This window comes from Ailuropoda melanoleuca, chromosome 15 (genome assembly GCF_002007445.2).
Source record: "Ailuropoda melanoleuca isolate Jingjing chromosome 15, ASM200744v2, whole genome shotgun sequence".
Classification (NCBI taxonomy): Eukaryota; Metazoa; Chordata; class Mammalia; order Carnivora; family Ursidae; genus Ailuropoda; species Ailuropoda melanoleuca.
This window is the reverse complement of record NC_048232.1, coordinates 13,543,234-13,558,333: the sequence shown is the minus strand read 5'-3', so window position 1 is coordinate 13,558,333 and position 15,100 is coordinate 13,543,234. Positions and strand designations below refer to the sequence as shown.

At 44.9% G+C, this 15,100-nt stretch overlaps 1 protein-coding gene across 6 annotated transcripts in view; it reads left to right on the top strand.

Annotated features, from left to right (window-relative positions):
- The first annotated feature begins 1,970 nt into the window (after positions 1-1,970).
- The window catches only part of DCLRE1C (DNA cross-link repair 1C), a 35,214-nt gene continuing 22,084 nt past the window's right edge, over positions 1,971-15,100 (top strand). The window contains exons 1-7 of one of the 6 annotated variants that reach the window (XM_034644417.1): positions 2,194-2,280; positions 5,673-5,724; positions 6,558-6,642; positions 8,227-8,311; positions 12,467-12,526; positions 14,042-14,097; positions 14,650-14,751. In XM_034644417.1, coding sequence (XP_034500308.1) covers positions 14,096-14,097; positions 14,650-14,751 — 104 coding nt within the window. In that variant the 5' untranslated portion in view covers positions 2,194-2,280; positions 5,673-5,724; positions 6,558-6,642; ... (1 more) ...; positions 12,467-12,526; positions 14,042-14,095. Of the gene's footprint in view, positions 2,281-5,672; positions 5,725-6,557; positions 6,643-8,226; positions 8,312-12,466; positions 12,527-14,041; positions 14,098-14,649; positions 14,752-15,100 lie in introns of all 6 variants that reach the window. The other 5 variants (XM_034644416.1, XM_011237991.3, XM_002929881.4 and 2 more) reach the window with 5 other exon arrangements.

Genomic DNA, 15,100 nt, shown 5'->3' with positions numbered 1-15,100 from the left:
GGAATCATACAGTATGATCTCAGACTTCCAGCTTCCAGAACTCTGAGACAATTAAATTTCTGTTGTATGGTGCTTGTTACAGCAACCCTAGCACACAGACACACTTTTTAAAAAAAACATACATTATCTCATCGTATACTTACTTCCTCCTATGACATTTTGTGTCCTTTATTCTGAAGGAATAGCATAAAATACAGTAAATTTATAACATAAGTTAATTTAGATTGACAACAGTTTATAAGTGAAGAAAAATATATCCTGCAGTGATTTCCCAACAGACTTATACCTACCTCAATAATGAATATTTTGGTATTTAACATACACTTGGTAGCAGTTTTCAGTCCTGCTGAGACAGAACACATCAAGGACTTAGAAGTCCGAAGAGCTTAGAATTGCAGAAAGATTCCCAAGTGCTGGATGAGGAAGCAGAGCTTAGCTGATATTGTTGACTACATTTCAGCTTTCTTTACGAGCTGCCACAGGAGGAATTTCTCTTGGGATTCAGTATCCAGAAAATTTGACTTCTCCTGAAAATCTGTTATATTTGTGTCTTGAGGATGTGTGAGGCTAGGAAGGGATTGTGGCTTCCTCTAAGGAGCCAAATAATTGACTCACGTCTTCCAGCAGTATGTGTGTGTCTGTGGGCTGTGCTTACATCTTCACTGTTTTCTGACCTATCTTTTCTCCCTTATCCTATTTCCCTTTACTCTTTTCATACTGTATCCATTGTGGAAAGAAGAGGGGATATGTAAGTGGCTCGATAAGCATATGAATATGATCTTGAGCTGCCTTGCCAGGAGTTTCAAATCCAGTCAGAGGGAGACACACCAGATTCTCTGGATCCCAATCTCGCTGCAGAATTTGTTGTTAGGTATACACATTCTAAGACAAAGCATCTTACACCAAATCAAAGGTGTTAGCAATAGTACACTAGCAGAATGCTGTACTCAAATGAGTGGTTATGATGTCTATATAGCTCCCACTCTGCCTCATCTTCCTCCCTTTCTTTTTCTTCACCTTATGAGAAATCTGTATTTGAATAGAACTCTGAGTACCATGGCTGCAGGAAAATGCTGGTGTTCTGTGAGGGTGGCACTCTGATTCTTGAGTCCACTGCTTAAAATTCATCGTTCTTGGATTTCCCCTCCACATTACTTTGTGTCTTTGTGGGAGCATTTTTTAGTATATTCTGCGAATGTGTTGACTCCAGATGGATTGAAAACCTACCTGAAGGCACATTTTAGTCATCTGTGTAATAACTGCAAGGCTTATTATAGTGGTATGCACAAAGCAACACCTCAAGACTGAGTTGTTTCTAATTATTAATATTGTGGTGTTTAAGGAGACTTGCTAGGAAGGGGTCCAATAAATACCATTCAGTGAGGGACCCCTGGGTGGCCCTGTCTGTTAAGCCTCTGCCTTCGGCTCCGGTCATGATCCTGGGGTCCTGGGATCCAGTCCCACATTGGGCTCCGTGCTCAGCAGGGAGCCTGCTTCTCCCTCTGCCTGCTGCTCCCCTGCTTGTGCTCTGTCAAATAAATAAGTAAAAATCTTTAATAAATAAATGGAAGCGGAAACTAACAGTTATTGAATCTACTATGAGTCACATACAATTTTTTTTCTCGTACAATCCTCATAGTTCTCTCCTAAGGTAGAAACTGGGAAGAAAAGGAAAGAAGGGAAACTGAGTTCGGCTTTCAGGCTCTCGGTAGACAAGCAGGAGGTGGAACGCAGTCTGATTTCAAAGCGAAGCTTTGCATCCCCCTGCGCTTCTTTGCATCCTTGGGTGGAGCACCAGGTACGGGTTTTCAGTTTCGCTTCGCGATACCGTTCCTGCACACACACGCGCACTCCGCATCAGAAAGCCACCGGTGTCAAATTTCCGGCAGGAGGCACCCTCGTCGGGTCACACCCTAGATCCTAACCGGCTGCCCCCAGCCCAGCATCCCCTCCACTCGGACAATTCACCACGCGGCTCGCGGGCAGCCGGCTCTGCTGGGTCGTTCCTCGGGACCGCCCCGCCGCCGCACGGCTCCTCTGATTGGACGTGGCTGCGCCCGGCCGGCCAATAGCGCGGCGGCGGCAGGTTCCCGGAAGTGGCGGCGCGGCGGGGCCAGACCTCAGCTTCCGCGAGCGGTGTGGGGATCGGTCAGCCGTGCTGTGCCGGCGCTATGAGTTCCTTCATGGGGCAGATGGCCGAGTATCCAACCATCTCCATAGACCGCTTCGACAGGGAGAACCTGAAGGCCCGCGCCTACTTCCTGTCCCACTGCCACAAGGGTGAGTGAGCGCGGCGCGCCCTGCGCGGATTCTGGCCTCGCCGGGGAGCCGCCCGGGGGGCTCGAGCGGCGGAATGCAGGCTTCGGGAGGCCGGGGCCGAGTCTAGCAGATGCACCTTGTCCCAGCCTAGCTTGTCAGCCTCTCTGAGGCTTTATTTCTTCATCCGTACGACGGGACAGAACCGAAACTTGCGCAACCACCCGAGCCAGTTTGACCAGGTGTAACACTTGGGTTCTTTTGGTAGCTCTCCTAGCAGCGAATAGTCAGAGGTCAGCGAGGATTATTACTTACTTCTTCCTCTACATCTTCGCTTCCATGTTATAAAGAAGACGAGTTTCAGATGAAATTTTGCCCTCCCCTCCCCCACCCCCAACATTTATTATCAAGCAAGCGCCAAGCAAGCGCGTGCGCACACATTCAAACATCCTGTCCGAAAGCTCCATGAACTGCAGGCTCCCGCTCCTTTTAGGTGTTCTGCCCACAGTATAAAAGTTTCGTTTAAGGTGAGGCAGCCAAAATACTAAGATTTCACAGCTGCGCACAGTTAGGGACTAGGCCCTATTGATACGGCCTGGTGGCTAGAGGCTCCAGGTGAGGCTGGAGTGTCTCTAAAACGGTCTAACCAGTCTCCAGAGCTGGAGGAGCGCTCAGTCTGCAGCTGTGGGCCATGTGTAACATCTGGCGTGCCCAAGTTACTGCCTTTGGGAAATGCCTCTTTCTTGCACTAACCTACTGTTTTTCTCTCTTTAATGAGGGAAATCTGGACTTCCTCTCTCGATTTGCTAAATAGCACTGTGAGCCTCTTTGAGGGTCTTTCTACTTATTCTCCAGAATAAGGTTTTTGGTTTGGTTTTTTTTTTTTTTTCCATTGTGAATCTCCTGCTGGGTGAGTATACCTCTGTTTTGCCTTTTGTCTTGAGCCTCACTGGAGTTTCTGAACTCAAAATGTGCTAGCCTTGATTGAAGCGTGGCGTGGGGGCTTGCCCTTTATGTTTACAAGCAGAGTTTGGGGGAGGAATCCATCTAAAGGAATCTGAAATCGTGATCGTTAGTTCATACGTTAAGCAAGAAACCGACTCCCTATTATTGAGCAGTTGATAATAACGGTTCCTGTTCTCTAATGACATGTGAGTCTGTTTACTCAACCAGAATATAAACTTACCAAGGGCAAGAACTCAACTTCTGCTTTCAGAAATTTCCCACATTCCTTACTGGTAGTTTTTAACGTTTTTAAGAAACAGATTTATTGGATGTGCTGTGGACTGAATTGTGCTCCCCCTCACCACCCCTCCTGCCCCCAATTCGTATGTTGAAGCTTAAACCCCCTATGTGACTCTATTTGGTGATTGGGTTTTTAGGAGGCAATGAAAATTTAAATGAGCTTATAAGGGCAGGGTCCAATTCGTTAGGATTGATGGCCTTATAAAAAGAGCAATAGAGATTTCTTTCTCTACACACACACACACACACACTGAAGAAAGGCCATCTGCAAGCCAGGAGGAGAAATTTCACCAGAAACCAGCCTTTGGCACCTTGATCTTGGAATTTAGCCTCCAGAACTCTAAGAAATTTTGTGATTTAAGCCATCCTGTCTGCGGCATTTTGTTATGTCAGCCTGAACCGACTGATACAGAATATCTGACAAATCTGTGAACTCTTTGGTAGAAAAAAATCACATAAATGCATTAACATCACATTTTGGTAGAACATCTCATCCCATGGCCCACTCAGTCCTGTTCATGGACCATCTGGAACCTGGTGCTATGCTCAGGACAGGTTTTGCTAAGCATCAATAAGGCCTGGAGGACAAGAGGGGACCCATGGCCTGAGATAGTGGCCCAGGGTTGGAGAAGACCTCTTTAGGGGACAATTTACAATGACTTAATGTGGTCCAAGAAAAGGGAAATGGCCGTGGAAAGAAGACTCTGGGTGCAGTCCTTGCAGCACCAAGTAAAATGGCCCAGGTTCTCGTGGCTGGCAGTCTTGGAGGGGGCTGGGCTCGTCCTGATTAAAGCAGCTACAGAGTGCTGCCTGCTGATTTAGTTCAGGAGTATGGAGCCGAGTCCTGATTCAGCCTCTTTTTTGCCATGGCACAAATTCTTTGGAAATCCTACCTGAAAGTTCTGCCCTGGGATGCCCCCATAGGCCCTAAAAGCCTGGACCAGGAGTGCTCTGAGGAGATTCACCGTCTGAGGGGGCAGGCACATGTCCGGTCAAGGTCTTCCGTGGGGGAGTGGGGCGACTGCGTTGTTTTCTCTGGAGTTAAGGATCACCATGGGCAAGTTGAGGGCGTGTGTGTGTGTGTGTGTGTGTGTGTGTTAATTTGAATAATTAGGATTGGTTTGATTCACCTAAACTGAGAAGGTGTGGTTATTGCTATCTAGTCCTTCCCATGCTGGAGATTCAGAATGTATTAGGATGCGCCATACGTTTAAAGGCCGTCTTTCTGTATCTGTTACTTTGGAGGGCTGCGAAGTGGGCCTGTGTGGATAGAAATACCGCAGTCACAGCAGGCTGAGAAGAGAATGAAACTCTTCTTATGCCGGCCTAAGCCTGAACGAGTTCCAGATGGACTAACTCACGTGCCTGGAACTGAATGGGTCACAGAGAGCGGGGCACGAAGGATGGTTGGATTAAAATGAAAGAAGAATGTGAAGGAAAGTGCTGGAAGCAGTTCTGAAATGAGGGTCTGGTCACTCATTCTTCTGTGGCTACTCAGAGCAATTTAGACCCTGTCCTAAGATGGAAGGGATCATTCTCCTTTTAAATGATGGCCGGAGATGGTCAGCTTTTGGTGGTTCCTGTCCTGTTTTCAGATGCATTTGTCACCTGTGGAAGAAAGAGCCAATAGCCCACACGAATCAGTTCTCTTATAAAAGTGAACCTCTTGGCACCTGGGGGCTCAGTTGGTTGAGTGTCCAACTCTTGGTTTTGGCTCAGGTTGTGATCTGGGGGTCATGGGATCCAGCCCCATGTTGGGCTCCCTTCAGGATTCTCTCCTTCTCCCCCACCCCCAGCTCATGCGTGAGCATGCTTGCTCTCTCTCTCAAATAAAATCTTTTTTTTTTTTAAGATTTTATTTATTTATTTGACAGAGCAAGAGAAGGAATACAAGAAGGGGGAGAGGGAGAAGCAGGCATCCTGCTGAGTAGGGAGCCCGATGCAGGGCTCAATCCCAGGACTCTGGGATCATGACCTGAGCCGAAGGCAGACGCTTAACGACTGAGCCACCCAGGTGCCCCTAAAATAAATCTTTAAAAAAAAAAAGTGAACCTCTCATATATTTTCTCATAAAAGGAAGCTTGAAAAGAATAGACAACTATTTGTTTGGCCTAAGGAATCCTCTCAAAAAAAAAAAATGTGCTTATGATTTTTGATTCTTTTGTTTTTAGATCACATGAAAGGATTAAGAGCCCCTACCTTGAAAAGAAGGTTAGAGTGCAGGTAATGTATTTTGCTAATTATTTGTGTGTGTGTGTTTAAGTAAACGGTTTAACTGAGCTCTAACTTCTACACAGGAAAGTACATGCATCGTAAGGGTTCACAGTCAGATGAACTTTTACAGGTGAGCATGTCTGTGAAGTTTCCACCCAGATCGAGAAACAGAGTAAGATCAGTGTCCCAGAACAGGCCCCATTCCTCCTCCTGATCAGTCCTTATCGCCCAGAGGCCACCTGCATTCTGACTTTTTGTCGTTTGGGTTTAGCTTTGGCTGGTTGTGAACTTTGTATAGGTAGAATCATACCGAATAGACCTGACTTTTCGTTTTCTTTCACTTAACGTTCTAATTATGGGGTTCCTCATGCCGCTGGGAGCAGCAGCAGTGCGTTTATTTTCCTTTCTCCCTGTGTGTGTCATTCTGTTGTGAATATAATCATATGTTTTTGGATCTTTAAGCTACTCCGTTCTTTTCCCGTAGCTTGCTTTTGCCTCAGTGTCAATTCCAGATTCTCAAGATATGTATTGGAAAGGGCCCTGTGGACCCTCTAACTTCTGACCAGTGGATGTCAGTCTTCTCTGCAAAGTGCTGTCACTAGTCTGTGTTCGTGATAAGTGGTAGCCGGTATTCATTGAGTACTTACGTATATGCCAGGCACTATGGATTGATTAGTAGGACAGTTTCTTTGAGTGCCTGTGATGAGTCAGACATTGTCCTGGACGTGGAGGATATAATAGTAACGGCACAGATGAAATCCCCGTCTTCTTGGAGCGAACATCCTCTTTAGATCCTCTTGTTAATTTTTTGAATAGATACCATTATTATTTCTATTTTGCAGATGAGGAAACTGAGGAACCAGAGAGGTTAAATTAGTTGCCCAAGGTCACGCAGCCAGTAAGTGGCAGGACCAGGATTTCAACCAGGTCTGTCTCATTTTGAGCCTGAATATTAGTTATCTATTGCTGCCTAACAGATTACCCTAAAACTTAGTGACTTAAATCCACTAATCATATGTTCTCTTTCTCAGTTTCTGTGGGTCAGGAATGCTGACAGGGCGCAGTGGGGGTGGCTGGTTACTGCCTGGCTGGGTGTCCTATGGGGGCTGTGATTATCTGGAGGCCCATTCATTCAGTGTTTGACACCAAGGCTGAGAAAAATCAGGCAGCTGGGGCTTTTGGGCATCTCTGTCGCTAGAAAACTCTTCAGTATGGTGATTTCAAGGTAGCTGAACTTCTTAAATGGAGACTCAGGGCTTAAAAAGTGTATGTCCCAAAGGAGAGCTAGCAGGTAGCCATGTTGCCCAGGAGACATAGCCTCCAAAGTCCTGCGACCTTCCTTCATCGCGTTCTGTTGGTTAAGGCAGTTACCAAGACAGGTTGAAGGGGAGGTTAAAATAGACCCCTCCTGTCAGTGGAGGGATTTCCGTGTCCATTTTGTAAACAGAGCATGTATGTTTGGGATATAGATTAGTGTGGCCATCTTTGGAAAATATGGTCTACCACAGACTATATTCTTAACCTCTAACCTTCGCTTTTGAACAAATTCAAAAGCACCCCCAGCCCTTTCCCTTCTTGAGAGGTTGCTTCATGTGGTGGTATCTTTCCACACATACCTGATCATGTACAAACATGTATCTTTAAACTAAGAGTGTTGGGGGACACCCTTTTGAGGAAGTCAGAGGGCACAGTATTTTCTGCCATCTGTTTCTTTCCCATTGTCCTTCTGCATTCTTTTTTTTGTTTTTGTTTTTAAGATTTTGTTTTTAACGGGGGCTTCTCGGAGGCATAGTCTGTTAAGTGGCTGGCTCTTGATTTTAGCCCAGGTCATGATCCCAGGGTTGCGGGATCGAGCCCCAGGTGGGCTCCGTGCTCAGCAGGGAGTCTGCATCAGATTCTTTTCCTCTCCTTCTGCTCTTCCCGGCTCTGTGTGCAAATGTGCGCGTGCTCATTCACTCTCCCCCTTTCTTTCTCTCTCTCTTTTTTTTAAAAGATTTTATTTATTTATTTGACAGAGATAGAGACAGCCAGCGAGAGAGGGAACACAAGCAGGGGGTGGGAAAGGAAGAAGCAGGCTCATAGCTGAGGAGCCTGATGTGGGGGCTCGATCCCATAACGCCGGGATCACGCCCTGAGCCAAAGGCAGACGCTCAACCGCTGTGCCACCCAGGCGCCCCCCCTTTCTTTCTCTTAAAATAAATAAATCTTTTTAAAAAATTTATTTTTAAGTAACCTCTACACTGAACGTGGGGCTCTGACTTACAGCCCCAAGATCCAGAGTCTCACGCTCTACCGACTGAGCCAGCTGGGTGCCCCCCCTCTTTGTGGTCTTGATGGGACCTAGATAGTCACAGGTGGTCGCATGTGGAGACCTGCTCCAACACTGGTTGAGCCAGCTCAGTGTCTGAATGATTTGAGATAACTGACAGATGATGAAATGTATTTTCTGGTCACTCAGATGGGTCGTTGTGGATTATACTAACACAGCTTTTCTAACTTTCTTCCTTTCAGCTTGAAGGTTTGCTTATACTGTTCACCTGTTACTAAAGAGTTGTTGTTAACTAGCCCAAAGTACAGATTTTGGGAGAAACGAATCGTAAGTTTTATTTTTTGAATGACACTAATTCTTTTTCTCAAGGGGAAATATTTTTCGAGGTTGATGAAACAATGCATTGGAATTATTCAAAGCCCAGTTTCTCCTACACTATATTTATCCATATTAATTACAATATTGATGTTTAGTCTTTGTAATTCATCAGTTTAGAAGAGGCCAACATTTTATTGTTGCAGATTTGTTTTTCTTGTCCTTCAACAGTTTGATCTAGGGTCTTAGTTTTGTTGGTTTAATCTCATGAACTCTTGCTAAGTTGCATTTTAATACTTCAAAGTGTAAAATGTTTAACCCAATCGATATAGGTCATGACATAGTTTAGGGAAAATGAACACATCTTGGTTATGATAAAGGGATAACAACTAGAATAAAAATAGAGTGGACAACTTTGAATCTGACAGAATAAAATGGATCTGTCCAATGGAAAGCAGATAGTAAAGGGGAGAAACAAAAGAATGGCATATGGAAAATGTAAAGATGCCAGGAAAAGTTCTATTATAATGGTAATTACTGATTAGTTTTCTAACTAGTTTTGTAGCTAATGATTTTCTCAGTTTAGGTTAAGGGGAATAAAAAAAGTTCCAACAGTCTTCATCTGTAAGAGACTTAGATAAAGGAAAAGGATAATTGCAAGTTGAAATGGAAATAAAAAACAGAAAAAGGAAAAGATGTACTAAACAATTAGAAGCTAAAAATGCCAGAGTGGCTATTTTTGTATCATACAAAGTAGAATGGAAGGTAAAAGGAGATCTTGTTTCAAAGAGGATGTTATTTACTGTCAGAAGGAACAATGGATCCAGAAGGTATGAACTTAACATGCAGTTGACATAAAGTAATCACTGACCCCGCAGTGCTTGATCAGAGAGTGGGCACCGCTGGGGGGAATACGGTCAGGGTGCACTGCATGGATTAGACCGTCAGTCACTGTGGGAGGGTCTGAACAAGTGTCACGGTCTGTTTGAAATTTGCCTGCTGCCGGCTCTCAGCTCTCACATCCTCTTTCCACTTCTGCCCCACATTTGGGCAAACTGATTGAAAAGCCTGCCCCCCTTGGCACTGACATGAAGTTTGAACCACACAAGCCCAGGCACCCCCCCCCCAACCACAACAAAAACCAGGGCCATGCACTGCTACCCTCTCTTGGGCCGTGAAGAGCCACTTCCTCCCAGCTGGGGCACTGCTCTCCTCTCCCTGGCACGTCCCGCAGTGTGGGAAGTACAGTGTTTTCATACCCTGCTGGTGCAGTGTGACACATTCAGCCTCGACCTCTGACAATAATCGGGATGGGATCCATCCCCACTCCCCAGAGTGACCCAACACCAAGGCTATAACCTCGGCCTCGTATTAGGCCTGAAGTTGCTGTGGGTCTGCCCGGCCCCCAGTTGGGAAGTCGAGCTGAGAAAGAAACAGGGAAGGGCAGAGATGGTCTGGAACCCACAAGGACAACCTGGAACCCCGGTCTGTCTCTCACTCCTCCCAACCTGGGTAGTGCTGCAGCCCCCCGTTGCCACTGAGTTCCACACTCCTGGGCCAGGCCTTTGAGAAGCTGGAGGAGGGACGCAGCCGAAGGTGGGGTTGCTGCAGTCCTGCCCCGTCTGCGAGCTGAGCCAGCAGGTCAACATACCTGCGCTGTTAGAACTTCCAGCACCCTTGGGGCGCCTGGGTAGCGCAGTCGTTAAGCGTCTGCCTTCGCTCAGGGCGTGGTCCCGGCTTTCCGGGATCGAGCTCCACATCAGGCTCTTCTGATGAGCCTGCTTCTTCCTCTCCCACTCCCCTGCTGTGTTCCCTCTCTCACTGGCAGTCGTTAAGCGTCTGCCTTCGCTCAGGGCGTGGTCCCGGCTTTCCGGGATCGAGCTCCACATCAGGCTCTTCTGATGAGCCTGCTTCTTCCTCTCCCACTCCCCTGCTGTGTTCCCTCTCTCACTGGCTATCTCTCTGTCAAATAAATAAATAAAATCTTTAAAAGAAAAAAAAAAAAAAAGAACTTCCAGCACCCTTCAGAGCATTAAGAAAGGGCTACTGGTTGACTTTGGCCTTCCAGATCTCACATAGGTGTTTCTTGTGGCCAACGCCCACCTGGAGGTGTACGTGGAAGGGACTTGTAGGACAGTTCCGGCTCAGCTAAGTTGGTGGAGTACAAGGCCACCTCACAATCTCAGGGAGACTAGGCAGCTCAGCAGTTGTAGCTGGGGCACTTCCCACACCCCTCTCAGAAACCGAAAGAGGAAGGAGGTAGGAAATAAGAGAGAGATTGGAAGGGCATAATTAATAAATGTGAACTAGTAGCAGTCCGAGGCACTCAAAGGGAAAACCAGATCTTTGGTATACATGGAACATTTACAACGGTTGACCATGTACCGCGTCACAAAAGAAGTAGGAAATCCTAGTGATCTGTCTGGGACAGGTGGTTTTGAGGACGACATAATGATGCTGAAGTCACAAATAAAAGGAGAGCTGCAGTCATCCCATACATGTGGGAACTAAATGCATATAATAAGCAACCATTAGGTTAAAGAGGAAATTGTGAAGAAAAACGTGTAATACTTAGAACGGAGGGACAGTGAGAACACGACATGTCCAAATGCGTGTGATGCGGCTAAATTAGCACTTGAAGGGAAATTGACACCGTTAAGCACATTTGTTAGAAAACAGACCAGAATTACGGGGAATGAGTCTTCAAGTCAATAAGAAGGAAAAGGAGCAACAACGCACATCTAAGGATATGTGAAAGAAGGAAATAATAAAGGTCGAAGGACAAGTTAGTGATACAGAGACCAGCAGCTCACAGAAAATAAAAGGGAAGAGGAACAAAAGTAAAAGCCCATCTTTAGAGGAATAGAGCTAGATTTCTGCCAAGATTAAAAAAAGAAGAGGCATATAAAAATACAGTGATAAAAGGAAAGTAGCTATGAATAGCAGCAATGCATTTTTTGAAAACTAGTGATCATATATTTGATATTTTAGGCGAAGTGGATAAATACCTGGATAAGTAGGAAAATACCAGATTGAGGCAAGAAAAGTGGAAAACTTGAATAAGTAAACATTGAAGAAACTAAAGCAACTTAAAGATCTCTTTTTCAATAAAGCCCCAGATCCAGATGGTTTTATAGGTGCATTTTACCAATGTTCAAAGGACAAATAATCCCCATACTGGATGAGTTTTTGTGGGATATAGGAAAGAGAGAAGCTGCTCACCGTTGTTGGCAGAATTGATAGCGATAGTGCAAGGGAGAGAAAAGCTATTTCATGTATGAGCACGCGAACGTCCTGACTAAGGTGGTAGCTAACCGAACCTCACAGTAGTAAAAAAAGTGCATTGTGAATACAGTACGCGTTTATTCCAGAATGTAAGGATTTTTTTTTTTTTTGAAGATTTTATGTATTAGAGTATGAGCTGGGGGTGGGGGGGGGGAGAAGCAGACTTCCCACCGAGTGGGGAGCTGGACTCAATCCCAGGATCCTGAGGTCATGACCTGAGCTGAAGGCAGACGCTTAACGGACTGAGCCACCCAGGTGCCTCCAGGAGAGGGAGAATCTTAAGGAAATTTTTAGCACCCGAATCTCAGTCACTGTAAGTTTTAGGATTTCAGTGGACTGAAAAGATGAACAATTACGTTAATTTATGCATCAGCTGCTTCCTGAATGTCTCTTGTGCTAGTTGCTCTCGTGGTGAAATGGGCCAGGCCGCCTTGGAGCCGTTTGCCGCAGCCCGAACCTGTGAACGCTCACCTCGCAGATGGATCCAGGCTGTGGGCCTGGCAGCAGGAAACCTAAGCTGAAGAGCACAGGGCCATGTGTTTCCCAGACTCAAGTTCAAACGGGAGGGAGTGGGAGCTCAGGGATGGGGAGTTGAAGGGGAAAAAAGTTGCATTCATGGAAATAGGACTGCTGTGTCAAAGCGTAGGTGAGTTTAGAAGGCATTTAATGCACGTTGCCACGTCAGCCACGGGAAAGGCTCTACTGTAGCTCAATCCTGTCTTGAAGCTGCTAAAACATTTAGTATCACAAATCAGAAATCATTACTCAGAGTCTCAGTAACTTCTTCTAAGTCCTTTTTCTGTGTTTGAGATGGCAAAGGCATGTAAGTCCATGAAAAACGGTGAAAACAGTGTGATGTACATATGATCTCTTTTTTAATAGATATCCATTGAAATTGAAACTCCTACCCAGATACCTTTAGTCGATGAAGCGTCAGGTGAGGTAAGTAAATATTAAATGTAATTTAAAAAAATTATTATTTAATAATATGATTGTTTTTCTCTGTGATTTTGAATGCTTATCTTACTATACTTATAGTAATTGGGTGAATTTGTAGGGGAAAAAATATTTGTGTTGTATTTCTCTTTTACGTGCAAAGGTAGACTTTGACTCCTGTGCGAATTGCTCCTTTTTAGCATATTAAATGCTAATAATGAGAACTCCAGTTGATATTACTACGTGATGTCATTGTCACATTTATTACGTTTATATAATATTCAGGATATAATTTGGTGCTTAGTGCTTTTGTAGCAAATTTATATATTTGTGATTTTCTCTTTTTCTGAATCATTTCTTAAACAGTATCCAAGTGGATCCAGTATATTTTTTGTCCTTAAATTTAGAAGCGGGTACTTTTGTGAATATATTGTTTAATAATAAGATTATGGACCTACCTTTTCTTTATTTTTTTACCTCAAATTCTTCCTAGGGCCAGGAAGTATTTTCCTACTTTATGGTAAATCTAGTTAATATTAGTTCCATGGCCTGGTTATAACCTGCTTTGTGGACGCGTCGTCTACCCGGGATCAGGCAAGGGCTGACTTTTCACATCTCCTCTCTGGAGAAGATCAGGCATGTTAAGTGTAGTGCTCATCGAGTTGTTCACCAAGGGGGACTGCAGGGCAGGTGAGCGTGGGTTAAAAAGGAGGGGGAAAAGGATAGCCTGAAGGTTCCTAAATGCTGTCCTGACCTCAGTTAGCTAACACTGGACTCCTCCGATTGCCTCACTGCCTTGCCACCTATGTTGGTGAAAGGCTTTGTCAAAACTGGGCACAGACAGCAGGCAGCTCCCGTTGACCAGAGTCTGGCTGTCCCACTCTGGTCCTTTATTTATTCTCATGCGCTCTGGCTCCGTGTGTTGTGTCTCCAGTGCTAACCACAAGACCCTTGCTCTAATGGGGCCATTGGAATGAATGACGTTAGACTTCTGGGAGGAATTGCCATTATCAGGTAGCGAGCTGGTGTGTCCAGAGCTCTGCCCTAATAAGACAGTACTCTGTAGAATAGTGACTTGGGGCCAGGTGACATCAGGCTTTTTTTTTTTTTTCCTTTTCTTACTGATTTCGTCTCTTGCTGTGGCCCAAATAACACTCCATTGTATGGATAGACCACATCTTGTTCATTTGCTCGTCAGTTGATCAACGTCTAGGCTGTTTCTACTCGTTGGCTAGTGTGAACAATGCCGTTGCGAACATTCACATCCAGGGTTTCATGTGGATGTCCATTTTCATTTCTCTTGTGTGTGTAGCTCGTTGTGGAATTGCTGGGTTATACTGTCACTGTGTTTAACGGTCATTCAGTGGGTGAGGATTCCACTTGTCTCCAGGATTTGGCGCGTGAGGAAATGAGAAAAGGCATACCACATTCTGGAGAAGTACTTGAATTTGTTCTATTAAGGAGAGCTGGGTCCTAACAATAACTTCTATTATTATTATCTTTTCTTTATTTTCTTTTTAGAAGGAAGAGATTGTTGTGACTCTCCTACCAGCTGGTCATTGTCCAGGATCAGTTATGTAAGGGGGCTCATCTATTTTGCCGTTTCATTATGCATAGATATGTATTGTATTTGTAGAAGTATGTTCTTAGGGTCTAGAAAATAATATGTGTAAGGAGATTACTTCTTTAATATGTAGATGGCAATTTCTTTCATCTTTGTTTCCAAATTGAACTTGGGGGACTTGAGGGGAAGATCAAGTTTGAAATGTGGCTTTCTTACAATGGAAGTCTTAGTGGCCATTTCTCCGTTGGCTTTGCATTTTCCTCTCCCATGGATTTTTCTCTCCATGAGCAGAACGATCTCATGTAGTTGAGATCGCTAACACATTTCAGGGGACATCTACTGCAAAGGCAGCAGTATATTCCAATAAGTTATTTTTCTCCCCCCCCCCCCCCCGGGAAGAGGTGGCAGCTAAGTGCCTGGTCTGGGTTAGAGCTATTAAAATCCCATTAATACTGTATCGTAGGTGGCTATGTTTGTTAGGAAATGTGTGCTATGGATTTAGTGTATATTTGCTTTGTTGGGATGTTGTATGAGACTTAGAAGTCACCAAGATATATCTCCTCAGGTTTTTATTTCAGGGCAATAATGGAACAGTCTTGTACACGGGAGACTTCAGATTGGCGAAGGGAGAAGCCGCCAGAATGGAGCTTCTGCACTCTGGGGGCAGGTATGTAATTCCTTTTTTTTTTTATTTTTTTTTTTTGAGAGAGCAGGCACACGAGCAGGGGGAGGGGCAGAGGGAGAGAAAGAGAGAATCCCAAGTCAACTTCACACCCAGCACAGAGCTCGACACGGGGCTCCATCTCATGACCCTGAGATCATGACCTGAGCAGAAATCAGAAGTCAGATGCTTAACTGATTGAGCCCCCCCAGGTGCCCCAGACTTCACGTAATTCTTGGAGGACTGAATCATCTACAAAGTTTTACTGATCCTTTCCCCCCCAAATATAAGCCTTTGTTTCAACTAGAAATCGAAGTTTATTATATTTGTGATAGTAAAGCAAAATTTTCTTCTT